This window comes from Ciconia boyciana, chromosome 8, assembly GCF_034638445.1.
Source record: "Ciconia boyciana chromosome 8, ASM3463844v1, whole genome shotgun sequence".
NCBI classification, from domain to species: domain Eukaryota; kingdom Metazoa; phylum Chordata; class Aves; order Ciconiiformes; family Ciconiidae; genus Ciconia; species Ciconia boyciana.
Genome location: NC_132941.1, coordinates 50,571,082 through 50,599,009, shown reverse-complemented (window position 1 = coordinate 50,599,009; position 27,928 = coordinate 50,571,082). Strand labels below are relative to the sequence as shown.

Below are 27,928 nucleotides of genomic sequence, written 5' to 3'. Positions count from 1 at the left end.
CCATCCCACCTGACTTGGCTGTCTGTCCTTGCTGCTCCCAGAATGCCTCCTACCTTGCTCGTCCGGATGCCGACCTGCCCGTGTGCTTCCAGCAGACTGTGCTGGTTTGGGTCCCCCTTGGCTTCTTCTGGATTTTGGCTCCATGGCAGCTCCTGCCCATGTGCAAATCCAGAGCCAAGAAATCATCTGTGACCAAGCTCTACATCATTAAACAGGTGGAGTGGGGCTGAGGGGGCACAGAGGGCAGGCTGGAGCAGCCTGGGATGGAGGGGTGGGGAGTGGAAAGCCTCTGGGCTGGAGTCAGGTGTGGGGTGGAGAGATGAAAAGTGTAGGAAAGAAGGAGCAATGGGCTAGGGCACCATCTGTGACAGAAGCGTAAAGGGGGGCCCAGGATGAGGCATATCTGGGACAGAGGGGATAACAGGGCTGGGGTGCAGTGGGAGGGAGGGCAGAGGTGTGCACTGGGGCCTCTCAGCTTGTGGGCTGTTATCCTCCAAGCTTAAAATGATGGCAGTGCTCCTGTCGAAGTGCTGCAGCTTCACAGGGCCCGAGAAAGCTCTCCCAGGCCCTGTTTGGGTTGGAAAGGGTGTAACGGTGTATGGGACACAGTGCTTTTATGCCCAACTGTGTTGTCTCCCAGTGGTTCCCAGTGCCCCTGATGGGCTGGGTCTCCCCTCATGGCTGCTCCCCTCTCCCCGCAGGTGCTGGCTACCTTGCTGATGCTGACGGCGGTGGTGGAGTTGGCCCTGGCGTTTGTAGAGGACACAGAGCAGGACCCCCTGCCAGCTGTCCAGTACACAAACCCCAGCCTGTACATTGCTACCTGGGTAAGGGATCAGCCGGTAAATGTGCTGTGTGTCACCAAAGAGACAGGGTGTGAGACCGTGGGGCCAAGCAGCAGAAAAATTCCCACAGCACAGAGATCAGCTGGAAGCTGTGTCCATGAGGGAAGCGTAGCCTGGAGGATGGGTAGGGTGGGTTCACAAGGGTGATAGGTTGAGGGCAAGTGTCTGGTTGTACGGTGCTCCCTCTTTTTATCCTTAAAACTGGGATAGATAAAATGCCTGTGAGCATAGCTGAGCTCTCTGGCAGAAGCCTTGGTAGCAGCAGTATGGGTTTCACAGGACCGATTGCACAGCGTGAACATTAGACCATGGCTTGCTGCTCTGATGTCTCACAGCTTCCCATGGGTTGCAGCTCAGTTTTGTGTGGAGAGTCGAGAAGCACCACAGGATACCCAGGCAGGGGAGAGAGCTGAGGACACAGGGGCTATTAGCTTGATGGAGTATGTGCACGGAAGTTGCAGATATCTTGTATGAGACGTGGGGTATTCTAACAGTCTTAACAAAGCCATGAAGCTCAGGAGCTACACTTAAAAGCAAAAGTAACGCCCCAATTTTCTATCCTTTGTATTTTGTCACGTCATTTAGTTTCACGTGCAGAGTTCATGTGAGATTATAAGCCAAGGGGACTGCCCAGAGAGGCTGCGCTGCTGGGTCTCTGATCTGGCTTTAATTCCAGGTCTGGAGGCAATATGCAGGAGACAGGGTGTGACTCCTCACAGCTGGGTGTATCTGAGAATCTGGGGTGAGAACAGCTAAAAAGAGAAATAGTGCCGTGCTGTAATGTCAGGGTGTCTTCAGACCTTGCTTTTCCTATGAGGAGCCTGATCTTATGTCTTCCTGAAATAAACGTTTGTCCTGTGCAATTAACTCTGAAGCTTATGTAGGGTTGACAGCAACCTCAGGCACTGGGAGCTCAGTGTCTTCAAGGCAGAGAATACCAGCAGATCACGTGTGCTGGCATCCCGGGACACATGCTCCAAAGGCACGTTTAGAGCCCAGATCTAGTCCTGCAGCCCCACCTGAACCTCTGACTGGTTTTCTTTTCTCCAGCTCCTGGTCACGCTGATCCACGATGCGCGACGCTTCTGCTTGTGCAGAGACTCGGGGATACTTTTCTGCTTCTGGACACTGTCCCTGCTCTGTGGGATATTGCCATTCCAGTCGCTCCTCCGGAGAGCCCTGCAGGTTGGGTTTGGCAGGAAGCTCTGCACTTCCCCATGGTCTTGCTCTGTCCCCAAAGAAGGTCCCTTCAGACTTCATCTCTTGACAAGCTCTCAGTGGTAGCACTGAGGTCCCAGCTGCCCTAGGGACCTTGGAGAACCAGAATAGACCTGAGAAGGAATGGCTCTTTGAATTTATCCAGTCTCTTTGGGGAGGCATAAGCTCTCCAGTACCAATTTTTCTCCTTATGGACTTACGGGAGGAGGTCAGGGAGAAGCTGGGAAGGGTGGCAAAGGGAAGCTGAGCCAGAACCCAGAGCGAGTTTTGCACTGCCCTGTTGGGCTCAGCCATGTTCACCGTCCTGGAGATGGACCTTGTCTCTGAGCGCCAGGTGGCCTTGAGACAAGCCCCAACAGTCACCCCGGGCTCTCCATTCCTGCAGGCACCAATCTCCGATGTGCCACGGTTTGTCCTTTTCTTCATCTCCTACGGTCTCCAGCTGCTGCTCTTCCTTGTCTCGGGCTTCTCAGACGTTGCCCCAGAAACACAGGAAATCAGGAAGAAGGTGCGAGGTCCATGCGGGAGTGGGCTCGGGGTACCGCATCCTGGCTGGCATTGCACAGGGCAGGGTGGGCTCCATGCAGACTCCTCCGGGCCCCTGTGAGAGGAAAGACCTGAAGGCTTCAGCAAGGGGCACAGTGAGAGCTGAAGCCTGCAGCCTGGGGCATCTGCATGTGTGTCCAAGGGGGGCTGCTTCTCGCTGCGAGATGGGGTTCCTGGGACTGGAGCTGGCACAGTTTGAAACCTCTGGGGTTCCTTAATGGCTGGGGGTGCAGAGTCAACTCTTGTCAATACCACCCCTCAGCATCAACGATCTCTTGGTACCCACTTTGCTTTGTACCCTAGAACCCAGAGGTGACAGCCTCCTTCCTGAGCTCCATCACCTTTGAATGGTACACCAGGTGAGCAAGGCTCCATGAGAGGTTGGGCCGGTGAAATGCGGGGGTGCTTTAGGGCTGGGCCAGTGCTGTTTTGGGGATCCTGCAGCACAGGCTGCTTGGAGTTAGTCATGAAAGGCACCACATTCAGTGCAGTCTGTGCAGCCTGAGCTCAGGGCCAGGCTGGGTGTGAAGGCTCTGCATCTGCAGCAAGGACTCTCCCTCTGGTGTAGTGTGGGAGACTTGCTGAGGGGACATTTCTCTGCCCCACAGCATGGTTTTCAAGGGCTATCGCAAGCCCTTGGAGATAGAGGATATCTGGGAATTGAAAAGTAAAGACAAGACGCAGGCTATTTATGCTGTTTTGGAGAAGAACATGAAGACTGCAGTGAGGAAGGCCCAAGCAGAAATGGAGAAACGGAAATGCAAGAAAAGACTCCGGGAAGGTGACCCAGACCATGGGAACAACATGAGCAAGGCCCAGAGCCAAGACATCCTGGTGCTGGTAAATCCCTTCCTCCTCTTGGCCTTGCATGGGACTGAGAGATCCAGGTCCAGCCTTGGGGAGTAGGATCACCTCACCTCCCTGCAGCCCCCTTTGCTGGGTTTTCCCCTCTTTGATTCTGCAGGGCCATGGGCAAGGATGGGGGAACCCATGACAGGGTCTTCCCTGTCCTTGGCAGATCCCCATGTTTTGAGAGCTGAGAAAGTCTCCATCCTTTTGCCCTACAGAAGGTCAAGTCTGCAGTACAAGTGGCTCCCTTATCTCTGTCTTTACCCCAGATACCTCCCAGCAACGAGGTCAGAGTGAACATCACTCTATGATCACCCCTGGCCTCAGATTCTTCTTGGGGTGCCTGATTTTTGGCCCGAGAGGTTCAGGCTGGTCTGGAGTTTGCAACAATTGTCTTTGGTGCACAAGAGAGGTGTTAGTACTGGGGGTGTATGACATAAGCAGAGATCAGTGAGAGGGAACATGACAGGAGGTAAAGCAAGGCTTCATTCAGGATACCTGATTTGGGGTCTGTGGTGCTGCCCTGGAAGCATCCTTTCAGGTGCAGGAAGCCTGCACAACCAGCTCCTTTACTTCTATGTGGGCTTCTGTCTAGGAGGAGAAGCAGCCAAAGAGGAAGAAGAAGGGAGACAAAGGGGACTCTGGCCCTCGCAAGGATTTCCCCAAGGGTTGGTTGATAAAAACGCTGTGCAAGACCTTCTGGCAGAACCTCCTGCTATCGGTGGCTTTCAAGCTGGTGCATGATGGACTTGTGTTTGTCAGCCCCCAGCTGCTGAAGTGAGTCCTTTCTCTCTGTCCCTGTCCATGCCCTGTCCTGGCTTTGCACCAGCCCCACCACCTCCCTGTGTGCCCGGCATCCAACCCCACCATCTCCCTATGTGTACCTCTCCCAGCCCCGCACCCTGGGGACTTTCTGTGCCCTCACCAAAGGTGTGAGAACGTGTTGGGTTACAGTTTAATGAAGAACTGATCTGAGCTGGCTGCCAGCACTTACGGATGATATCTTGCTCCCTTCTCCCTACATCCTTTGTTAAGCAGCCCCGCTCCCTCCCTGGAGACAGTCCTGGCTCTTTGTTGGACTGACATGAGTCAGTCCAGCTCAGTCCAACAGACCTGCCTGGTTTGTTTTGCAGAGCTACGCAGTCTCTGTGGATGATCTGACATTTGTGACCCACTGCTGTATGTGAAATGCGGTGTCCCTGGCAGAACAGGGACACCCGGCAGAACAGGGGTCCCTGGCTTGCTGAGCATCGAGCCAGCTGTCTGGGGCAGGGTCTCTGTCACTGATCTCATGAAGATGCTCTTCCTGTGTTGGTTTAGAGCATCCTGCTCGGGTCTGTCTCAGTAGGGTGGGGGTCTCATGGGCTTCTTTAACCCTCCAGGCTGCTGATCGCCTTTGTGTCGGATGAGGAGTCCTTTGCCTGGCAAGGCTATCTGTACGCCATCCTGCTCTTCCTGACGGCACTGATCCAGTCCCTCTGCCTGCAGCAGTACTTCAGCTTGTGCTTCCAGCTTGGCATAAACGTGCGTGCCAGTCTCATCGCTGCCATCTACAAAAAGGTTGGTATGGCCCTGTCATCACCCCCATTGGCTTCCCCCAAGCTGGGCTGGGGATATCAGCATCCATTGTGTGCCCCATCACCCTGGGGCGATTGGGGTGTATGCCCTTTACTTCCCAGGAAGACAGAGGGAGAGCTTGGCTTTTGGGACACCTACCCAGTGCTGGGGACACTGTGGGTGCTAGTTCTGCCTGGGACCTGAGTGCTGCAGCCGTGTGTTTGACAGCTACCAGGGGCCGAGGGAGGTTTCTCTTCAGAGCAGTGCAACACCTAGGGCAGCTGCTGCTGCGATTCCTGCACGGGCATGTGTTTCTTTGCCCCCAGCATCCAGTGGCTCCTGGTGTGGAGGCGGTGATGACAGGACCTGTGGCCAGCAGAGGCATGCGGAGCAGTTTCAGCCTGGCCTGCTAATTCCTCTGTGCCATGCTGCTGGCAGCCAGGCTGCTCCCAGCCCGGCTTGCGGTGACTATGCTTTCTCTCTCCAGGCACTCACCATGTCCAGTGCCACCCGCAAGGAGTCCACAGTGGGAGAGACTGTGAATCTGATGTCAGCTGATGCCCAGAGGTTCATGGACACGGCCAACTTTGTTCACCAGCTGTGGTCATCCCCCCTACAAATTATCCTGTCCATCGTCTTCCTCTGGGGGGAGCTGGGCCCCTCTGTCCTGGCTGGCATCGCAGTCATGGTGCTGCTCATCCCCATAAATGGGTTCCTGGTCACCAAAGCCAAAACCATCCAGGTCAGTGGTGGGTGCAAGATCCTCCCTGGCCTCCCACTCCTGAGGCCCCCTGTTGCTCCCCTCACTAATTTTCCACGCTCCCCTACCCTTCCCTGTTATGCTGCGGATCTTTCACAGCCTAGGAAGTTCATCTGACTTGGGTTGGAGATGTCTCTAGCCTGAGCTGGGGGGTGGTCGGCTGAGATGAGCAGGAGGCAGGTGAGACCTGTTCTACCATCACAGCTGAACTTGAACAGGGCTGGGTGCATCTTGAGGACTGAAAGCGAGATATTACCAACCATAAAATAAAGCTTTAGCTTCTACCTGACAACAGGGTGCTGTTTTATCCCAGGTTGTCCAGAGCCCCAGGGAGCCAAGGCCCAGCTTTGTGGGATGGCTTCTCTGGGCTCTGGAGCCCACCCTTCCCTTCCCTGTGGCAGCCCAGATATATTTCCAAGGGTGAGCTGCTGTCTGGTTTAGGTGACCTCTGGCTCTTCTGTTTGTAGGTGAGGAACATGAAGAACAAGGATGAGCGCATGAAAATAATGAGTGAAATCCTCAATGGAATCAAGGTGAGCAGTGGAGTGGAGACCCCCTGGGCAGCTGCTGCACCCTTCTTCTTGGTGCACTGTACCTGGAGGCAGCACAGCTGTATAACCCTCCAGCACAGCGTTATAGTCTAGCTTGGGGCCCCTGTGTCTGGGGTAGCCAAGCCTCAGTCTCTGCAATTCCTTTGTCCTCCCCACCTTTTGAAAGGTTGGCTGGGGAGGAGCTCTGGGTACCTGAACCAAGACTTGGGAGCCAAGAGAGGGTTTTCTGGGGGTGTCCTGGAAGGCTGTGGTGGTGAGCAGGCTGCCATGGTGGCAGAGGGGCTGGCAGTGACCTGTAAGCTGAGGACGAGGCCGTGGGAATGCGGTGGGGAAGTGCTATAAGCCATGGAGCAGGACAGGAGAGGAAATGCAGTGGCCAAGCAGGCTTCTGAGCAAGCCAGGAGCTGGTGATGGAGGTGCTGGCCACCAGTGAGCTGAGTGTGGAGGTGGGCATTCCCGTGAGGCCAGCACCCGCTCACCCTGCTCATCCCACAGATCCTGAAGCTTTTTGCCTGGGAGCCCTCATTTGAGAATCGAGTCAGTGAGATCCGGGCACGTGAGCTCAAGGACTTGGTGAACTTCAGTTACCTGCAGTCAATCTCTGTCTTCGTGTTCACATGTGCCCCCTTCTTGGTGAGTGCCAGAGGGTCTGGGGAGGGCTGCACCTTCCTCAGAGCTGGGGTTGGGCTGTGTCCAAGGGGTTGGGAAGGATTGGAAACCTCAGCTGGTGTGCTTCTGCAGCGAGGAAGGGGCTGGCTGGCAGATGCCTGGGATGCAGAGTATGGTCCTGGCTGCTGGCAGGAGAGCTGTGGTGGAAAGGAGTCCCATCAGAGTGGTGAGATGGGCCCCAAAGGAGAAGGGAAGCCAGAAGGGAACAGGTCCCCAGCTGGAAGGCACTGCTGAAGTCTTAGGGGAATGAGGGTCTGGGCTGCACACAGCCACACTGATGGTGGCTTTCCCTGCTCTCTGTCCTAGGTCTCCTTGGCCAGCTTTGCTGTCTATGTACTGGTGGATGAGAACAACATCCTGGATGCACAGAAGGCCTTTACTGCCATCTCCCTTTTCAACGTGCTGCGCTTTCCCATGGCCATGTTGCCCTTGGTCCTCTCTTCCCTGGTGCAGGTCAGCCCTCACACAGGGCAGGGGATGCAGGGGAATCTTATGATACTTCTGCCCAAACCAGCACAGGGGGCTCAGGTGTGTGATGGACCTGGGTCTTGGACACCCAGGGGTCAGTGCACAGGACTCTGCTGGCAATGGGATGGGACAGGACTCACGTAGGTGACACAGGCTTGGGGCTCAGAGGCTGGGGCTGGTGCTTGGGTGGGGGCTGTGTGTATGGGGTGGTCTGCTTACGGGGCTCCTGCCAGCCCACCCAGCTGCGCCCCATGCCCACATGCCATCCTCTTTCTGCCATGGCAGACCAATGTGTCGACTGAGAGGCTGGAGCGCTACTTGGGCAGAGAAGACCTGGACACCTCAGCTATCCACCACAACCCCATTACAGGTAGGTGAACCTCCAGGTTAGTCCCTGTGGGTCATAGGCTGGACCAAGCCTGGGCTTTCCCAGCCCTGAGGGACGGCTCTTTGCTGACAGGCAGCGCTGTGCGTTTCTTGGAGGCCACGTTTGCCTGGGAGCAGGATGGCAACGCTGCGATAAGAGAGTGAGTGCTCTGCGCCGTGTTGGGGGCAGATGGGTGGGGAGAGGGAGTCTTTCTGTGTTGTTAGCTGGGGATGGCAGTCACCTCTCACAGTGCTGCTAGAGGTGAGTGCCCCAGAGACACTGCTCTGTGTCCCTGCCATGCAGGAGCCAGCGGGTGACCTGGCAGTGCTCCCTCCTCAGCCCTCGTGTCTTTGCAGCGTCACCTTGGACATCGCGCCTGGGAGCCTGGTGGCCGTGGTGGGGGCTGTGGGCTCAGGCAAATCTTCGCTGGTGTCAGCCATGCTTGGGGAGATGGAGAATATCAAGGGACACATCAACATCCAGGTGACAGGAGCCGGCTGGCGCGGGGGGGCTGTGGGGCTGCCTGGGAGCTCATCAGGCAGGACTGGTCCTGGAGTGGTGGCTCAGGGCAAGGACCAGCTGCAGGAGATGGCAGTGTTCTTGTGTCTCTTTTTCCAGGGTTCGCTGGCCTATGTCCCACAGCAGGCCTGGATCCAGAACGCCACACTGAAAGACAACATCCTTTTTGGGTCAGAACTGGACGAAGCCAGGTATCAGCAGGTCATCAAGGCCTGTGCCCTCCTTCCAGACCTGGAACTGCTGCCTGCGGGTGACCAGACAGAGATTGGAGAGAAGGTATCAGCCCTGGGCACTATGGGTTTCCCATAGCGCCTGCAGCAGAGGACAGAGCTGTTGCCCTGTGCCAGCCCAGAGCTCAGAGAGGTCCCTTCCCTTCCAGGGCATTAACCTGAGCGGGGGCCAGAAGCAGCGAGTCAGCCTGGCCCGGGCAGTGTACAGCAACGCAGACATCTACGTCCTGGACGACCCTCTGTCTGCTGTGGATGCTCACGTCGGCAAGTACCTCTTCGAGCATGTGCTGGGGCCAAAAGGGCTGCTGCAAAAGAAGGTGAGCACCCGTGCCCTCCTCCCCACCACCTGGCCAGGCAGGAGTGGCACTGGCATGGTGTTGACCATCCAGGGAAGGCTGAGGTTGCTCGCTTGGGACAGAGAGGGGTTCTGTGGCTTTCACGTGGGGCTGCATGAGGCAAGAGAGACCTCATGGGTCCCCAGAGGGGTGCTGTGTCCCCATAGCCAGGCAGTGATAAGCAGAGAGGTCCCCAAGTAGGGGATGGAGAGCCAGCAGGCCCATGGCTGGGGGACGAGGGGTGCTCTGATGTTCACTGCCCTGCAACCACTTTGTTGCAGACACGGATCTTGGTGACGCACAATATCAGTTTCCTGCCCCAGGTCGATAACATCGTGGTGCTGGTGGCAGGAGCAGTGTCTGAGCACGGCTCCTACAGCACCCTGCTTGCAAACAGGGGGGCCTTTGCCCAGTTCCTGACCTTGTACGGCAGCCAGGAGGAGGATGCTTCAGAGAAAAATTCCACAGGTACTGGGAACACAACGGGTCTGCGGCGGTTAGGGGGGCCATGCATGTGTCTTGGGGATATGAAAACCTCAGGACCTGATCTGTCAGTCTGACCTGCTCTATCCAGCCCAGGCCCCAGCAGTGGCCGCTGTGAATCCATCCCAGCTTCTGGCAATCAGCAGCACAAGGACTTTCTGCCTAAGATTTGCATCCAGGCTTTGTGTTGAACAGCCAGCAAAGGACCTGTCTAATTTTTTTTACTCCCTATTTAGTTCATTTATGTTATAATCTTATGTGGCAACAAGCTCCATACCTTAGTGATGCTGGGGTGAGAAAGATCCTTTGGTTTATTCTAAACATGCTGTTGGATAATGTTTCATCTTTATTATGTCCCTCAGTGCTATGGGGAGGAGTGGTGTCAGAGCAGGTGGATGCTCACCCTGCCTGGGCTCAGCCCAGTTGTCCAGCTGGAGCCTGGCTATTCCCAGTCCATCCCCACAGGATCCATCTCCACCTACTCAGAGAGATGCTCCTGAACTGGAGTGACATGACCTCTACCAGATCTTGCACCTCCTAAACTAGCACAAATCTCTGCATGAGGTCCCACCAGTGGTACTGGGATAAGTGAGCAGCAGGGACTGCTTCCATGCAGGCCTTTAGCCCTATGTCCCCTATCAGTTCTCCCTCCAGCACAACAGATTTCTTCCTCCTCCTGCTGTGCTGTGCTTGCAGCAAGGTTGGAAGAAGCTTTGATGTGTGGTGGTAGGACACAGCCTGGGCCTGGGGTGTGGGGTGGAGCTGAGTGCAGCAGAGATGTGGTGATGGGATCTGCTCTCTCCTCAGTGTCTGACCCTCCCTTCCCTCATCCCTGTGCTTGTAGCTGTTGCTTTAGCTGGGGATGAAGAGCAGGGTGATGAAGACGTTGAGCCTTGCATGGAGGAGGGCCCTGATGATGTGGTGACCATGACCCTGAAGCGAGAGGCCAGCATCCATCAGAGAAGGTTCAGTCGCAGGTGGGAACTCGACCTGAGCTCTCCGCTCTCTCTCCTGGCCCCTGCATTTCTTCCTAGGAGATGGGATCTAGGGGCTTCCCTGGGGAGATTCCTGCGGAGGAGGAGCTGGGAGCCTCCCTGCCTGCTCCTACCACCAGCTGGGCTGGGTCAGGAGCATCTGACCTTGCCTTCACTCACATTAGCATGTCACAGCCTTACTCTGTGGTCTTCCCTGAAACTTCTGCTGCTGGCTGGTTCTGCTTTTGGGGTTGAGGGCTATGATTTCATGCTGGCAAATGCCTAGGGCTTCCACAAGGCTCATTCAAAGCTGCCCCAGTTAGGGCTCCAGCACTGGAGTCCCAATGCAGCATGGGGATGGACCCCCAGGAGAGTAGGACCCATCCAGCACCCTGTGACTAATGGTGCCCATCACCTTCCTGCAGCATTAGTAAAAGCAGCACCAATTCCTGGAAGAAGGGCCAGGAGGAGCCCCCCAAGAAGCTGAAGGGCCAGCAACTGATTGAGAAAGAAGCTGTGGAAACCGGCAAGGTGAGGAGGATGGATGGAGGAAGCACTGTGCTGCCCTGGCTCAGTGCTATCAGACTCTGACTGTGGCTCAGATAAGCCAGTGCTGGCTACCTGTGGCCCTATTGCAGCCAAGAGACGCTGAAGGAGACAGAGCTGCCTGGGACTGGTGGGCAAGGTGGTGGAGGGGAGCGCTGTGGGCAGCAAGGCGGGAGTCCCAAGGCTGTGCTGTGTGTCATTGGCCGCGGTTTGCTGGGCAGCGGTGATGGGCTGAATTGGTCCACAGGTGAAGTTCTCCATGTACTTGCGGTACCTGCGTGCTGTTGGCTTGTGGTATTCGTTCTGGGTTGCCATGGGCTACGTTGGACAGTACGTCGCCTTTGTGGGGACCAACCTGTGGCTCAGCGCCTGGACTGACGATGCGCAGCACTACCTGAACCAGACCTATCCCGTGGAGCAGCGAGACCTGCGGATCGGTGTCTTTGGGGCGCTGGGGGTGTCACAAGGTGAGTGTGGGAGCACAGGGGATCCCGCTCACCTCAGCTGTGTGGCCCACAAGGGATATGGCTTGCAAGGCCTGCAGCCAGCAGTGCAGCAAGGAGCAGGGGACCCAGCATTGTGTTCATTCGCTTGCTCCTGCCTTCCTTCCGGCTCCTGGCTGAACTGGGGACAGATATCAGTCTGAAGCCAGCATAAATTGCCCCAAGAGGTCTGTGTTGCCCCCTTAGGTTGAAGATCACTGCCCTTAATCAGTTTGGATATAGTGCTAGGGCCCAAGGCTTTCCAAAAGGGTTAGCATTCTTCCCCTGTGGTGGGATGCAGTTACTGGGGCCTCCCAAGAAGGTGGGATGCAGGACTATCACAGTGGCTTGCTGCAGAGCTGCTGGCTTGGAGCTACTTAATGTGTCCCTTGAGCCAAAGGGTGCCTGGGGCCAGTGTCACACGTGAGCTGGTGATGACCACCCTGTGCTCTCCTTGCAGCTCTCTTCCTGCTCTTTGCAACCATCCTGTCTGCTCATGGTGCCATGCGAGCCTCCCGGGTTATGCATCAGCAACTGCTCAGCAACATCCTGCGTGTGCCCATGAGCTTTTTTGACACGACCCCAACTGGCCGCATTGTGAACAGGTTTGCCAAGGTAAGAGAACAGCCCCAACATGGAGAAGGTGTTTATTCCAGCAGGTCTGGAGAGCATTGGGTGGTGGCATAACCCTGTTGCTGTTCAGCACTGCACAGATGAACCCAGATCAGGGCCTGGAAGGGACCGCAAGAGCATGGTGGATGCGAGGCTGACTGTGAGGCAAACCACATCCTGGGTTACACTAGGAGGAGAGTGGCCAGCAGATCACAGGAAGTTATTATCTCCTCTGCTTAGTGCTAGGGAGGCCACACTTGGATGCTGTGTCCTGTTTTGGGGCCACCTGGTCAAGAGGGATACGGAGAAACTGAAGAGGGGTCCAGAGTAGATTACCAAGAGAGGCAGGAGCCGAGAGCTCATGTCCCATAATGAGTTGTCCTTCTGGTTATGGACTCTCAGCAAAATATACAGTCTTTGCTATGTAAATGAAGCTCATACAACAAAGAGACAATGAGAAAGGAGGGAGAATACAGAGACCACACCCCCAGAGAACACAGAGCCAGCTGGAGACCTGGGTGCACCTGCATGGACCTGGAGTCAGCCCTGTCCCTCTTTCTGCCTCAGTTCCTGCTACTGCATCCTGGGTCCAGATTAAAATGCAGTTCCCAAAGCTGGTCTATGCAACAGGGGAATATTATAGAAAGCTTCTCTGTTAAATCAGCCATTCCCAAGCTAAGAGCTGTGGCCCTAAATGGGGTTGTGACCCTAACACCAATTCAGTGTCATCCAATATTTTTGCAAGTGTCTGGCACTGTGTTACCACACGAGTGTGTAGGAACCCTCTATGTGTGGGGCCTTTGGGTTTCTCCCTCTCTCTGGGGTCACTGACTGCTTCTCCACACTTCTTTGTATGCTCCAGGACATCTTCACGATAGATGAGACCATTCCCATGTCCTTCCGCAGCTGGCTCTCCTGTTTCATGGCCATCATTAGCACATTGCTCATGATCTCCCTGGCCACCCCATTCTTTGCTCTCATTATCATTCCCTTGAGCATCTTCTACTATTTTGTACTGGTGAGTAACCAGGGCTTGAGAGAAGCTTCTGCCCTCCTTAGAGCAGTATCTTTGTTGCTGCCGGGTTTAGTGTTGGTAACCAAGCTGTGTCCCTCATTTCAGCGCTTCTATGTCTCCACGTCACGCCAGCTACGGCGTCTGGACTCTGTAACTAGGTCTCCTATCTACTCCCACTTTGGTGAGACAGTGTCAGGCCTTTCCGTGATCCGGGCCTACGGACACCAAGAACGGTTCCTACAGCAAAATGAAAGCACCATGGACATCAATCAGAAAAGTGTTTACTCCTGGATAGTCTCAAATAGGTGAGGTTTACTCCTTATGCCACAGCACAGCCTGCAGCACCTCTGCCCAGGGGCTTCTGGGCCCTGAGGGAGGTCCCTGAGATGCTGCAGTCCTCCCTCTTGATCTCAGGACTGAGGGTCTGTGTAGGAACTGGGGGAGATTGAGATAGGGACACCATCTGTGGGAAGGAGACATTTTAGGGTGATTTTGAAAGCCAGAGTGTGGGCCTCTAGAAGTGTCCAGAGCCTGGGCAGGGTGAGCTGTGCTGTCAAGGGCTGAGATGCTCTTGGTGGGTTCTGGAAGGAGGCTGATGCTCCGGGCCAGGTGGGAGTGTGATGGGGGCAGTACCTGGTGTTGATGTGTTACTGGGTAGGTACTTCGGGTGCGTGAGGGTTGTACAGTTGGGGCTTCTCAGATACATGGCATTACCAGCACAGGAGGTTATGCGTGAGACACAGGGGCTGACAGATAAAATGAACCTGCTTGCAGAATTGGCTACAAACCACATGCTGTGTAGGCGCAGGTACCATGCGTACAGTGCTGGGCTCAGGGCTGGGTGCACAGGGATGCTGGTGGGGTGCTGGTCTCACTGGTGGGCCCTGTGTTGGGCGCAGGCAGATGCCTCTCCCACCGCCCCTCAGCTGTGCTCTCCCGGTGCAGGTGGCTGGCCATCCGTTTGGAGTTTGTTGGGAGCCTGGTGGTCTTCTTCTCTGCACTTCTAGCTGTGATTTCAAAGGGCACTTTGGAGGGTGGCATCGTGGGTCTTTCTGTCTCCTCTGCCCTCAACGTGAGTCAATGAAAGCTTTTTCTTATTCCAGGGCAGGGCTGTTCTGGGAGCAACACCCTGATGGCTCTGGGCTGGCTGCAGGATGCTGCCTTGCCTCCAGCTCTGATCCATGGAGAGGGGATTAGCTGGGGTGTCCCATCACCTGGGGAGCTGGTATGAAGCCAGGGGAGCACACATCCCCGTGTGAGGGGGGTGCTTGCTGCCGTGGGGAGGAGCACATTCCCGCTGTGGATCAGAGGTGCTGCAGCAAAGCTTTTAAAGGGCTGGGGAGAGGAGACTGTAGCTGGGGAGTGGAGAGTTAGGGCCCGGGCCAGGGATGCTCATGCCCAGCTGAGTCCCTGAGCTGAGGTGGGATGTGGTTGTTCCTGGGTCCCACTGAGCTCTGCATCCTCTGGCTCTGCCACACAGGTGACCCAGACACTGAACTGGCTGGTGCGGACATCTTCGGAGCTGGAGACGAACATTGTGGCTGTGGAGCGGGTACACGAGTACACAAAGGTGAAGAACGAGGTGAGGAGACCAGGGTCCAGGCAAACACCTGCTGCACAGCTTGGTGCTAGCCAGCATCGCAGGGTGCAGCCCCCCTAACGCTCCTGTGCCTCCAGGCTCCGTGGGTGACAGAAAAGCGTCCACCCCGCGGCTGGCCCAGCAAAGGTGAGATCCAGTTCATTGACTACAAAGTTCGTTACCGACCTGAACTGGAGCTGGTTCTTCAGGGGATCACCTGCAATATTGGGAGCACCGAGAAGGTGAGGACCTCTGTGTCTGCCCTCACTACACCCTTTCCATAGTGACATGGTGTTAAAGTTGTTTCTGTCCTCTTAGCTTCGGTCTGTGGGCTGGGGAGGGATGGTGACGGAACGTGGCTTCTGGGGACTCGAGCTGCAGGGCAGGGACCAAAGGAGACAGTCTGGGAGATGGTGATTGCAGATGCAGGGCAGGAAGGCCCACCAGACCAAGATGGAGGGCACCTGCCCTGTTTTCTTCAACCCTGTCAGCTGGTCTAAATAGCTACTTCCACAGGTTGGGGTTGTGGGCCGGACCGGGGCTGGAAAATCCTCCCTCACCAACTGCCTCTTCCGGGTGCTGGAGGCCGCTGGAGGGACGATCGTCATCGACGAGGTGGATATAGCGACGATCGGTCTCCATGACCTGCGCCAGAACCTCACCATCATACCCCAGGTGAGCTGACCCCACCTTCCTGCATCCCACTGCTGCACATCCTCCCCAGGCTCTGTTCCCTGGGCGATGCATTGCCCTTAGCGCATCCCTGGGTGCTGCAGAGAGTCCAGGGGCCTGTGAGCATCCCGTCGTCACCTTCCCTGCCCAGGTACAGGCAGCAGGGTGGGCAGGCTGTGGCCAAACTTGGGGGCCTGGAGCAGCTACAGTAGCTACATTCAGCCCTGCTGAATGGCCTTGGTGTGGCTGAACGCGGTGCTGCCCCTGGCAGGACCCCGTGCTCTTTACTGGTACCCTGCGGATGAACCTGGACCCCTTTGACCAGTACACGGACAAGGAGGTCTGGAAGGCCCTCGAGCTGGCCCACCTGAAGACATATGTGCAAGACCTTCCCGAGGGGCTGCTGCATCTTGTGAGCGAGGGAGGGGAGAACCTGAGGTGAGTGGAGCATGCCCAGCTCCCCTCCCTTCCCCCTGGTCCCAGGGGAAGAGCAGCCTCCAGCAGTGTCCAGTAATGAGGGCACACAAGCTTCTGGGATTGAAGGTGGGAGAAAATGGTCCAGGAGTCAGGGCTGTCAGGGAGCCAGCGTGAGCCAAGCCTTCCATGGTGGCCCAGAGAGCAAGATGCTGAGGGACATGGTGCTCAGGGTGGCAGACAATCAGCTGGGGCAAGGCCAGGGAGGGCTGGGCAGGCACGGTGTTGGGGTCAGGGCAGGATGTGGCAGCAGGCTTGCAGAAGCCATGCTGGTGTCTGCCTAGTAACTCACGTTCCCCACCTCATCCCAGCGTTGGGCAGCGGCAGCTCGTGTGCCTGGCCCGGGCCCTTCTCCGCAAAGCCAAGATCCTCATCCTTGATGAAGCAACAGCAGGCGTAGATCTGGAAACTGATCATTTAATCCAGACAACAATCCGGAGTGAGTTTGCTGCCTGCACTGTCCTTACCATCGCCCACCGCCTCCACACCATCATGGACAGCAACAGGTACCATGGGGCAAGGGGAATGGGGCTCTGGACTCTGAGGATGGGGCAAGAGGTGGCCAGCAGCAGAAGCAAGGATGCAGTCAGAGGGGCAGGGGTGGAAGCAGTGCCTGGGACAGCAACATAGAGAGCTTCTAGCAGAGTAGAATAGAAGGATGGAAAGAATGGCTATGCAGTAGTTATGCCTTTGTGGGGAGAAACATTTTTTGGGATCTCTCTTTACAGCAACAGGGCATAGAGGAGTTGTTGACACCTTGTGTATGTCACACCACCAGCACAGGGAGGAGAGCTGTGCCCTCACCTCTGTGCTGAGAGGTGAACCACATAACATGGCTGTAGGAGTGAGGGTCAGTGGGGCTGCAGTGCTGGCACCAGCGGTGCCATCAGCTCAGATCCCAGGAGCTCAGGCCTTCTCGTTCCCTGCTGCCAGGGTGATGGTGCTGCAGGCCGGGAGAATTGTGGAATACGACAGCCCTGAGGAGCTGCTCAAGAAGCAGGGTGTCTTCTCTGCGATGGCAAAGGACGCTGGCATCACAAATATAGAAACCACCATGCTGTAGGTGGAGCGGAGCAGCACGCAGGTGTGTGCGTGGGCAGCTCCCTCCTGCTGGCACTCACCAAGCAGGCACCGGCGTCCCCCTGCAGCCAGGCTGCCCAGAAATGCTGCCTGGGAAGCGGAGAGGGTGGCTTCTCTGGCTGTCGGGGAGAGAGGATCTGGAGTCGAGTGAGCTGTTAACCTTGCTACCACACCCTGCCTGCTGTGCACATGAGGGTCTGGAGCTGCATAATTTATTCCAGTATAGAGGAGAAAATTTATCTGTCAGGCAGGGAGACCATGGCCCCCTGGGAGTTTTAGTTTTTGTACTTCACCATGCCAGGGAGACCTAATTGAGAGATGCTGTAGCACTATGGAATGAAATTTAGTTTAATCTAAGAGTGAATGTTATAATTTATTTACTTTTTGTAACTGTTTCTAGTCTTCCAACTAAAAGTTTGACTTTGAAGCATGCTAAATAAGCCTCAGTTTACCTTTAAACCTGGCTAGCGTTTGCGGGAAGCTGGTAACACAGGTTATGCAGACACACATGGATACGGCGTCCAAACTGAGCGGCACAGCTATACCCAGGCATGAACACTACTCTCTGGCCGTGGAGGTAGAGAAGCCAGGGCCTGCCTGCCTTCCCTACAGCTACAGCTGCCTTTGATTGTAGTGCAAATAACTGAGGCAGTCACTGGGTCTATCGTAACCTCTAGTGGGGCAGATTTTGGGCTGTGACTCTAGACTACAAACCTGAGTGTGGTGGAGACAAGCTGGAGAGGTGCAAGCACATGTGCATGCTACACTGATGTGCACATATGTAACACACACAAAACATGGTGGTTACTGGTGACAAACTCTTGACCCTTCTTTGTTCTTGGGCACGAAAGCCAGGAGCTGTAGCACTGACAGCGGCTGCTGGCATGCCCATGTGCATGCTGCTGCTGCCTACCCACTTACAGCAGAGCAAACTCCTTCACCCTGGCTGGTGGCAGGAGGGACACAAGCCACCCACAGCCCCAGTTGCAAGAGACATTGCGTGGGAGAAGGCAGTGCAATCACTTCATCTTAATGAAGAACTTTCCTGTGAGGGTTTCCTAGTGCCTGAGCTGGAACTGGCACAAACGCCAAGGCAGAAGCATGTTGGACCCCACTGAAAGGTAAATGTTCTTCCTGGCCCTGCAGTGTCTGCATGAAGTCTGTGGGCTTTGCCCCCCAGCCCAGCCCTGGCCAGGTACTCCTCTCAGCTCTCCCGACACTTGCACAGGCACCTCCTATACACAAGGGCAAATCTTTATTTACAGAGCAGCAGTACAGGGGATACAAACATCAGCCCAAGAGAAGGGAGCTTCCCTCCTTCAGGGCATGGCAGCAGTGGGTAAGACACACCACCCCGGCAAAGGGCACCACATCCCTCCCAGGGAAGACCTTGCCCTCCCAGAATGTCAGCACCATCTCCAGCGCCCTGCAGGAAAGCGCACAGGTGAAGCAGTCCTTGTCAGAGCCCCCAACAAATCAGGCTGGAGGACAGCCTGTGCTCTGCCTTCTGCCCTGCCCCAGCCCAGGGCAGCCAGGTGGGTATGTCAGCACAAAGACGGGTCTTGGGCACTGGAGATACTGCGCTGACAAGGGAAGATGGCATTCTGGGCCTCTGGCTCACCTGGAAGATGACAACCCAATGACTGCTGCTAGCAGCAGAGCTTGGAGAGGCCTGAGCCCCTGGGAGACCAAGCATAGGGATGAAGCACCTGCTGGGGGTTCTGCTGTGGGGACTTTCAGAGGCCAGGCCCATCCCAGCCCTGGAGCTCAAACACTCCCAGCGAACCTCAGAGCTGCTTCCCCAGGCAGTGTGTACATGTCCCTCGCTGAGCTCCTGCACAATAGGTGACACCAGGCTCCTGCTGCTGCTGGCGAGAAGGCACAGGGAGCATGTTCACAGGGCCCAGGTTGCTTTTAACAGGACTTGGCTAAAGATGGACTCCAGAAACTCAACATCAGCCTTCCACAATTTAAACCCACAGCAGCTCCTCAGCCTTGGTCAAGCCTTACCCTCCTGGGCCATGGCCCCTAGCTTTGCTTCCCTGCTCCTGGCTGGACACAGGAGGCTCAAACAGCACAGGTGAACTTGCCCCTGCCCTCACACAAGCTGCCTGTTCCTGTCTGTCCTGCCAGCCCACCTGTCCTCCTTCCAATGGCAGCCAACATGATGGGGCCCAGAAGTGCTACATGGCTGTGAGGAACATTGCCTCAGGGCAAGGAGTGAGGGCTGCAGGGCTGGCCAGCCTCCCTCAGGCCCCTGGCAGTCCCCACAGGAACAAGGCACGGGGTGCAGGCTCCTGCCCGCCACCTCACGTGTACTCTGTCTTCCGGATGTAACTGGAGGGCACGTAGCCCTGCTTCCCATGTGCCTCGGCCAGCCACCACTCCCGATTGCCCGTGATGTCCTCAAACTGCAGGATCCTGAGTCTCTGGTTAGCTGACACGCTCAGCTCGTTGGTGTTTCGGCCTTTGAAGGTGTAGAGGGCATAATAGACCTGCCAGACGGAGAGTGTCAGAAATGGTCATGCCACACAGCCTTGCTGTCACATTGCATAGGATATGGGGGCTTTTGCTCCTCTCCCCAAACAGTGACAGCCCCAGCCCTGTCCTGGACTCTGCCAGAGCTGCCCCCAACTGCCCACCCCCATGTGCAGCCCAGTTCTCTGCCTCTGCACCTCCGCTGCTCCGCACCTCCGATGAGAAAAGGTCTCATCCTCCACCTCAGACCTTTGGGACAAAGCAGCCTCCACCTCCCACCTCTCCCTGGTCACTGCCAGGGAGAATGATGGTTCAGCCCCCACTCAAGTGAGGGGATCAGCCCTCACCATCCCCAGCCCCACCCCGGGGAGGCTGAGAGCTCACCTGGTTGCCCTCTGACTCGCTGCTCTCCAGCCCAGAGTCTCTGTCCTCCACCGAGGGTGTGGGTCTGAGATGCGCTTTGGCGGGGTGCCCGTTGCGAGAGCTGGGGCTGCAGCCCAGCTCGGGGCGGCTGTAGCGGCGCTGAGACATCACTGTACCAGCCTCCAGCGGCGCTGTCCTGTCACCAGAGCCAAGCTGGGGCAGAGCGGGGGAGTCCATCTCTGAGGGGGGCTGCGGGGACTGGTACAGGTCTGCCGGGGAGGCTGAGTCCTGCAGAGGTTTCTGAGTGAAGGTGACGGCTGCCCCACTGGGGCTGAAGGTCAGTGTGGTATTGCTTTGGGGAGAGGAGCTGCTGTGCTCCGACTCGTTGGAAGAGTGGCTGCCCACAGAGACGTCCGACTGGCTGCGGCGCGGGTTGTAGGGCTTCAGAAAGGAGCTGTACACAAAGCCCTTGGTCACTGCAGAGATGGAGAGGAAGGGAGCTCAGACTGGGGCACAGGGGGACCCGAGGAGAGGACTCACAGCAGGCACCAAGGGCAGGGAGCAGCCACCTACCCCCATTGTCTATGAGCCAGCGATTCTGGCTGCCCATGGGGTCCTTCTTCTTGATGACACCTACAATGTCTCCTTCCAGCAGTGAGACATCCAGGTCTTGGGCAGCATTGAAATTGCGGTCTGCCTGGAAGAGACTGTCTGGGGGATAGCGGGCCAGGAGGGCAGCTCGGATGTCATCCGACTGCAGGAGGTAGCTAGGCTGCAGAGGAACAAGGCAGGTGTGAGTGGTTGTCCTGGGCTCCACAAGCCCTGACACAGGGTAGAGGGAACTCACCAAACCAACAAGGGGCTGCCGCCGGGCAGACTGCCGCTCCATGCTCTTCCTTTCAAAAGGCTTCTTGGGAGCTGCCTGGGACTCTGGGAAGAACGTGAAGGTCTGGAGCTGCTGGAGGACTCGACTGTGCTCATCCTGGAAGATGGCAATGAGATTCCCCTCCCTGCCAGACACCTTCAGCAACTGGAACCAGAGCAGGGTTGAGGATCATGGTTAGGTGACAGCTGCTGGGAAAAGTGGCAAGAGCTACAGCGACACCATGTCACCTCCCAGGCCAAGCAGAGCTCTTGAGTCCTTGCCTGTGACTTGCATCAGGTCCAGATTTGTAGTCCTGTCTGGACCCAGCTCTGAGTGGTCCCCAAATTTATGACCTGAGATTCTCCCAGGCAAATGCTCTCCTGCTACTGCTCCAGGAGCAGCCAGAGCCTTCACCATCTCTACGCACAACTGCATCATGACCCCCAAATCCCTGCCCTGACAGCATCCCACAGGAGCCCTCCACAAAGCACTCGGGGCCTGAAACTGCAGCAGCAGCTTCCCCTGCCATGGGACAGATTCCAGGGAGGCTCAGGGACAAGCCCTGTGCAGAGATTAACACTGCACTGAGCCCAGAGCACTGGCTGTGCTCCGGGAACCCACCGACAACAGGGGTCTCAGCTCCTCCAGGGCCAGGCGCACGAAGGTGCAGTGCGCCTCAGCATAGCCCCGCACGCAGCTGGCAAATAGCTCCTTGGCGAAGCGCAGGAACTTGGGCAGCTCATCCAGCAGCTGGGCATTGAGGGCCTCGTAGTTGTTGCGGGCCGACTGCAGCTCCTCCAGCGTTCGCTTGTCCTTCAGCTTCTCTGCTCGCTCTGTGCAGTTGTGGAAGTCAAGGAGCTTGTCGAAGCGTTTCTGCACCAGCTTGTGGGGGCCTGCAAACATGCTCAGCAGCTGGTTCAGGGGCGAGGTCACCAGCCGCTCCGTCCGCTCTTTCTGGTGGGCAGAGATGCAGAGAGCAGGTGAGATGAGGTGCTCTATCCCACCATGCGGTGAACACCCTCCAGCACACAACCTCTCCAGGACAGCATAGGGTCCATCTTCCCAATGGCACCCACCAGAGCTCCAGAGGTCCATTTCAACAGGAATTATTCTATAATCTTACATAAATGTGCCAGCATGGGCAACGCTATGAGTAGTATCTGAACCACTCGCATAGAGAGCTGTAACTTTTCAGGCAGGGCTGAAAAAATACATATCTAATAGACATGCTCAATACACATCATAAACCCACAGGCATCAAAGGTCTCAGGAGGGAAGAGCCGAACAGGAGTGCTCACACCTCTCCCAGGCTGTCTTACCCTCCCTGCAGCCTCCCACGGGCTGCCCATCTGCAGCAGGCCCCCACGGAGGGCCCCAGAGAGGTGCCCCCAGCACGCGAGAGCACAGCCTCACTCACGAAGTTGGAGAAGAGCTGGTCACTGATGAGCCGATTCACTTTCTGGAACTGGTCCAAGTCCCCACTGCCCTTCTCCGTGCACAGGTCCCACATGCTCACTGCTGCCAGCGCCTTCATGCAAGCTGACTCCTGCACCAGGGACACACAGTCAACACAGCCATGCTTGCTGCCCAGGAGAAGAGGCCTCTCAGGTCAGCCCAGACCCTCAGAGACCACCCCCCTGGCAGGGCTGAGGGCAGGAGCACTGGCTAGAGGCACTGCAGGTACACACCATGCAGGCAGGAGGGGCAGTGCACGGCGAGCCCCATGGGTTAGGCATCACACCCAGACTGACTCACCCGAACATGCTGCAGGTAGAGGGAAAGGTCCCGGATGAAGGACTTGATCAGCCGCTCCTGCATCCGGAAATTTTTCTCTGTCTCTTCAAAGGCTTCATCCTTTAGCTGTGAGAGAAAATGTCTCAAGGGAGGCAATGCAGGACTCCAGCACCTCCCAGAGTGTGAGATGTGGGGCCTCCTGCCCACAAGCCAGACAGCAGAGATGGGTCGTTCAGACCCTAAGCTCACTCTGCCTTGCTCGCCTGGATCAGAGCAACTCATCAGAGAGGGGGTGTGGGGGGACACTAGATACCACCACAGGGTGTAAGTGCACCTGGCAGCTGATGCACGTTACCTGGGGCGCAAAGCCTGTGAGATGCTTGAGGTGGCTGCTCACACGGTTGGATTTCTTGATGATAGAGTGGAAATTGAGCTTAGAGATCTTCTCCATGAGGCTATCCTCATCTCCTTTCCGGTACTTTAGCACTGAAGAGATTGATGTAGAAATCAGAACCCTTGTCAGCACAATGCTCGTGTCTTACAGTGCCTCATCAACAATTGCCTTTGTTGGCTCTTCCCTTCCCTAAGCCTCTGCAGTCCCAAGTACCCTACATATCATATCGTACTGTACCATACCACACATCATCTTGAAATCCAGCACTGTGCCACCTGTAATCCCCTATTTGTCTCTTGATACACCCTACAGTTTGTAGACCCACCATTCAAACTCTTCCATAGGATTATGCATGGCATTAGCATAAGATGACATAGGAGATTGTGTACAATAATCACGGGACATATAGAAGGTATTTATATTGCTTCTTTAGCAAATATATGCAATCATTACAGGCAGCCTATGTCATCTCAGCTTCAGTGGGGCTATGTGGAAAGAGTAAAGTGTAAGACTTACATGAGTCAGAGGCTTCCAAGGGAAGACAGGGACAGTGGCCAGCAGGTCAAAGGGAATAATTTTCTCCCTCTGTTCAGTCCCAGGGAGGCTGCACTTGGGTACTGTGTGCAGTTTTGGTGCCCCCACATCAAGAGAGATGTGGGAGAACCAGAGCTCCCGACCCACAGGGAGAGCTCAGGCCCCACAGGGAGAGCTGGGTGGGCTCAGCCTGGCTGGGAGGAGGTGGAGGGGGATCTGCTCGCAGCCCGCAGCTACTTGAAGGGCAACTACAAAGGTGATGGGGCCAAACTCCTCTCAGCAGTGCCAGGCAATACAACGAGGGGCAGTGGCCACAGATGGCAGCTTGGGAGTTTCAGGGCACATCAGGAAGCACAGCTTCACCATGAAGATGGTGTATCCCTGGCACAGGTCAGCACCTCTCGGCTGTGAAATCTCCATCCTTGGGGGTCAGTGAGAATCGTCGGGAGGGAGCGATGGCCGATCAGAGCCAATGTTGGGGACAATCCTGCTCCAAGCAGGAGGTTGGACAGGAGACTTCAGAGGGCTCTTACAGCCAGCACCTCTGTGATTCTGTGCCATCTACAGATATACCTTCAAACTTAGTCTCCAAATCTCAGTAAGACAGAGACTGCCCAAGCAGATTAATTCCCTACTTGTGTTGTTTAAAACTGCATTTTTTAACTTTAAATATATATTCTTTTGTCTTACAGTTATTTTTGTTTTCATTTAATAGCCATGTGGTCAGCAACTGCATACATTTCATATCTCTGTATCACAAGAAACAGCTAAAGTCAGATGAATACCGCATTACTTTAAGTATTGTATCTCATGCTCAAATTCTTTAAATGCAGCTCTTCTACTGCCCTTCTGTGAGGGCACAGACTTTGGTAGCAGATTCCCTCCTTGACTGTGGTTGCCAGCTAAGGCTCAGGAGCTGACAGATGCCAACCTCAACACACCCACTCCTGTCTCTCTCTCCCCATCACTACCCAGCTACTCACCCAGGTCCTTCCGGCGCTTGTATTCATTGATGTTGACGTTGATTTCTTTGACTGCGAGGACAGCAGCTGTGAGCGGTGCCTTGTCAGGGTGAGCCTCGGGGGTGGCGCTCAGCAGCTCCATCAGCAGCAGTGGGTACCGCATCACCCTTTGCACTGGCTTGATGAGGAAGGAGCCCAGGTTAATGTAGTTTGTGCAGCCCCTGGGAAGTTGGGACAAAGGAGATGCACCAGGTTTCAGTCCAGCTCTGCCATGCAAATTCTGCCCCCTCAAACGAACCCCAACCAGACCCAGAATACCAATGCCTCTAAATCCACTGTATTCCCTAAGTCACGCCACCCTCATCTCCAAACTCACTGCACTCCTGAACCCCCAGTGATCTGAAATCAACCCCGGGTTTCCAGACCTCATTCACACCATATGACCCTTCCCAGCCAGGACCCTCTCCATCACCAGACCCACCACAAAACCCCACACAGGCACAATCTCAAACTTACCAGAGTGCCACTTGCCTCAGACTCTGTCCCACCACCCGACTGCCCAAATCTGAGCCCCACTGCAGGACAGACTGTGCTCAGGACCACAGCTGGCACAGGGGTCTCCTGGCTCCTTGGGGCTGATGGCTCACAAAACTTGTTTCCTGCCCAAGACCTCCCCTCACCTCATCACCTTCCTGTGCTGCCTGCCTGTGTAGCCCATCCATTGCCTCTGTTGCGATCGTGCCAGACACCTTGCTCCTCCCAGACGTGCCTCAAGGAGGCACCGTTAGGGCCCCCCAGCATGCACCCAGCCAGGGCAGGAGGTTAGTTACAAGGGAGCAGCCAGGCAGGACAGACAGACAAGCGGGGACTAACAGGAAGGATGCACTTACCACTCACTGTACAGGCTCCTGCCGGCCCACAGAGTGCCAAAAAGCAAAGAAAAGCAACAGGTTAATGGAGCAGCAGGCATGCAATCCTGCAGCCAGTGCTTTCACTCCCTCCCGCAGTGATGCTGCCAGGGCAGTGGGCAGCCCTGTCCCCCCAGAGCAGCTGCTGGCGCTGCCAGATCCCGGGGCATTAACCTCCACAAGCTGGAGCCCTGGCAGTCGCTGAGCCAGGCAAAGCGGCTCCTTCTTCACCAGCCATGGTGGGACAGGGCTTGGGGAATAGGAGCCCTCAATCCAGGACATGCCACCTTCTCTGGTGCCTTCTGCTCAGTTTAAGGGGGCCTACAGGTGTCCCAGCACCTGTATGTTGGGGCAGGGGGCATCTGAACCCGCAGCCTGGTCAACTATGCATTGACACAGCCGTCCTGTCTCCAGTCACCACCTGAACTGTCCAAGCACTACTGGCAGAGGGGCAGGGATGTTGGAGACTGACCCCCCCTACCCCAGCCTGGCGGCCACCACAGCCAAAGGCTCCAACCTGAGGCTATCCAGCAGGTCCAGGAATAGTTTCTGCATCTTCTCATCCTTCTCATAGGTTTCCAGCAGTGCGATGGCCTCATCATGGTTCTGGCAATACACCCTGTAGACACTTTCCAGCTCTGCACGCTGTGCCAGGAACACTGGTCCTGCAGACAGCAGCAAAGCAGGACTTCAGTGTCTCCTGGTCCCCAGCTGCCTTCAACAACCCTGGTACGTCTCATGGTGAGATGCCCAGTGTCCCCCTTCCCCACACACAGCTTGAGGGGACAGTGTTACTAGAGAAACCAGGACGCCTCCTCATCACCCTCAGCATGCCCATACATCCTTCCTGCTTCCCTGTCGCTGCAGGCCAGGGGGACAGAAACGGGAAGCTGTGCATCAAAGGTCTGCCAAGGCAAGGAGGCCCCAGGCTGAAGCCAAGGGCATGTCATGATAACTCACCAGGACATGTTCACTGGTGCTTTCAGGGGACTGTTTACCTAGCTGAAGAGCCCCCAGGGGGACCCCAGGAGCCACTAGCCCAGAGACCTCAATCCATCCAGCTCTCCCAGAGGTGAGGAGAGGGGACACCGGTCAGTGGCAGCATGGGAGTGAGGAGTGGGGCTCCCTTTGGGGCAAGGGGCCAAGGAGGGCCACAAGCACCATGTTTCTCAGCATAGTGATCCATTGGGCAACACAGATCCTCCTTGGCTTCGCTGCTGGACTGATGAGCAGCAACAGGGACAAGCGGGAAGGAAGCCCAACCGCAGTGACACTCTCCTGCCATTTAAACTACTCTGTTCTGCCCCGCCACTAGCAAAGCCCATCCCAGCCTGCTGAGAAAAGGTAACAGCAGAATTCATACCAATGGCATCTGAAGCCTCCAAGGTGGAGAGCAGCTGCTTGGAGAAGCTAATTACCATGTGGATGTTTCCAAAAAGACCCTCAAAGTCTATGTTCTGCATCTAGGGAATGGGAAGAGAGATGTCCTGAATGGGGGAACATGTCCCAGCCAGACCCAACAGCCCCCCCCTTGTCCTCCTGCAACTCATCAGTCTCAGCTCCACAGCAGCCACCTGGTGTGACCTCCTCCCACCACAGTGACTTCTGTACTCATCCCTTGTCCCCCACTGCACTGAAGCTCTCAATCCTTATGTGATCTACCACAGTGTCCTCCTCTTTCCCAGCAGCTTCATTCCTGCCTCTGTTCACCTGATATTCTCCCTCTCCTCCCACCAACCCTGTCCCCATGCCAAGACCCCATATTTTCTTTCTCCTGACAATGAATTTAACCTACAAACCAAATGAAAAGGAACATTTCTTGCCCCAGGAAATGAATCCGTGATACTTGCTGCCAGGTCTCTTGCTCTCAGCAATGGTGAGAGCTCAGCAGGATCCCAAAACAGATGGGCTATTTCTATGAGTGCAGGGAGCAACGAGAACCATCCTGCTTCCCTCAGCATAGCTGAATTTCCCCTATGGATTCCTGTGCTGCTGCTTGGAAGTCTTCAAGAACAAAGTGCACTCAGTATCCTCACCCCATCCCACCAGTGCTGCACTGTAAGTTGCCCCCATGCTCCTACCTGTGTCTGCTGCAGGGGCACCATGATCCTCTCCACGCACATCTCCAGGTCTCGGATATAGTCCCGCTCTGTCTGGAGCAGTTCCTCGATAACCTTGGACCTCTTCTCCAGCATTCTTTGCTCTGGGCTCTCAGTGGCAGCTGAGGATGTCTCCAGGGATGGTGTCTGGGAGGACAGGAGAGTCATCTCTGCAAGACAGACAAGCAAGATCAGCATCCTGCAGTGAGGATGCAAGGACAGGAGACAAGTAGCGCCTGAACTGTGCTACATGCAACCTGTAAGACTGCTAAACACGACCATTAGAGAGCAAGAGTGTCCATTCAAGGACCTCTCCAGAGAAGGCATCCCTGGCACTCCCAGCCCCAGGGCAGCAGGGAGCCCCGGTCTGCTCCCACAGCCTGCCCTTGCAGCACCAGTAACGCCCGTCATCGGGGCAGCAGGCACCAAGCAACACAAACCTGCTCCAGACCATCCCCCCTGATGCCGGCCGGGTCCAAACCCCTCTCCCCAGCTCCGCCGCCCCAGAAATCTCCGTGGGACTGAGCAGACGGGAGAGGAGCCCCGCTCCCCTCCTTGCCCTCTTCCCAGCCAAGTAATGGCGGCTGCCCCCTCCCCTCAGGCTGGGAACAGGGTCTCCATTCTCCAGCCCCGGGGCATTTCCATCTGAATGGCCGAAAAGGCCTTGGGCACCCACAACGGGCCTGCCGGCGGCAAAGCCTGGAGCTGGACCGCGGCGAGCAGCGCCGCGCGGGGCCGGGGAGGCCGGGGCGGCGGCGGC

General features: G+C 56.2%; 2 protein-coding genes across 7 annotated transcripts in view; one reads left to right on the top strand and one right to left on the bottom strand.

Annotated features, from left to right (window-relative positions):
* Window positions 1-123: 123 nt before the first annotated feature.
* Window positions 124-17,185, top strand: ABCC2 (ATP binding cassette subfamily C member 2). Its single transcript, XM_072869631.1, has 31 exons — window positions 124-215; window positions 702-827; window positions 1,896-2,030; window positions 2,449-2,571; window positions 2,913-2,968; window positions 3,218-3,449; window positions 4,054-4,235; window positions 4,841-5,018; window positions 5,503-5,757; window positions 6,243-6,308; window positions 6,822-6,959; window positions 7,302-7,448; window positions 7,749-7,833; window positions 7,924-7,990; window positions 8,187-8,313; window positions 8,449-8,625; window positions 8,729-8,896; window positions 9,196-9,382; window positions 10,242-10,374; window positions 10,797-10,902; window positions 11,165-11,384; window positions 11,860-12,014; window positions 12,874-13,029; window positions 13,132-13,331; window positions 13,972-14,098; window positions 14,507-14,608; window positions 14,704-14,847; window positions 15,122-15,280; window positions 15,549-15,715; window positions 16,063-16,257; window positions 16,685-17,185. The coding sequence occupies exons 1-31, from the start codon at window positions 159-161 to the stop codon at window positions 16,812-16,814; spliced, it is 4,500 nt and encodes a 1,499-aa protein (XP_072725732.1). The 5' UTR covers window positions 124-158; the 3' UTR covers window positions 16,815-17,185.
* Window positions 17,186-18,069: 884 nt separating this feature from the next.
* Window positions 18,070-27,928, bottom strand: part of DNMBP (dynamin binding protein) — a 36,385-nt gene continuing 26,526 nt past the window's right edge. For 5 of the 6 annotated variants that reach the window (XM_072869626.1, XM_072869630.1, XM_072869625.1 and 2 more), the window contains 13 exons: window positions 27,151-27,338; window positions 26,433-26,532; window positions 25,587-25,734; window positions 25,052-25,069; window positions 24,183-24,382; window positions 22,627-22,757; window positions 22,293-22,397; window positions 21,955-22,083; window positions 21,159-21,491; window positions 20,520-20,702; window positions 20,246-20,444; window positions 19,694-20,148; window positions 18,070-19,326 (listed from right to left, as the gene is read on the bottom strand). In XM_072869626.1, coding sequence (XP_072725727.1) covers window positions 19,141-19,326; window positions 19,694-20,148; window positions 20,246-20,444; window positions 20,520-20,702; window positions 21,159-21,491; window positions 21,955-22,083; window positions 22,293-22,397; window positions 22,627-22,757; window positions 24,183-24,382; window positions 25,052-25,069; window positions 25,587-25,734; window positions 26,433-26,532; window positions 27,151-27,338 — 2,375 coding nt within the window. In that variant the 3' untranslated portion in view covers window positions 18,070-19,140. The remainder of the gene's footprint in view (window positions 19,327-19,693; window positions 20,149-20,245; window positions 20,445-20,519; window positions 20,703-21,158; window positions 21,492-21,954; window positions 22,084-22,292; window positions 22,398-22,626; window positions 22,758-24,182; window positions 24,383-25,051; window positions 25,070-25,586; window positions 25,735-26,432; window positions 26,533-27,150; window positions 27,339-27,928) is intronic. The other variant, XM_072869628.1, reaches the window with a different exon arrangement.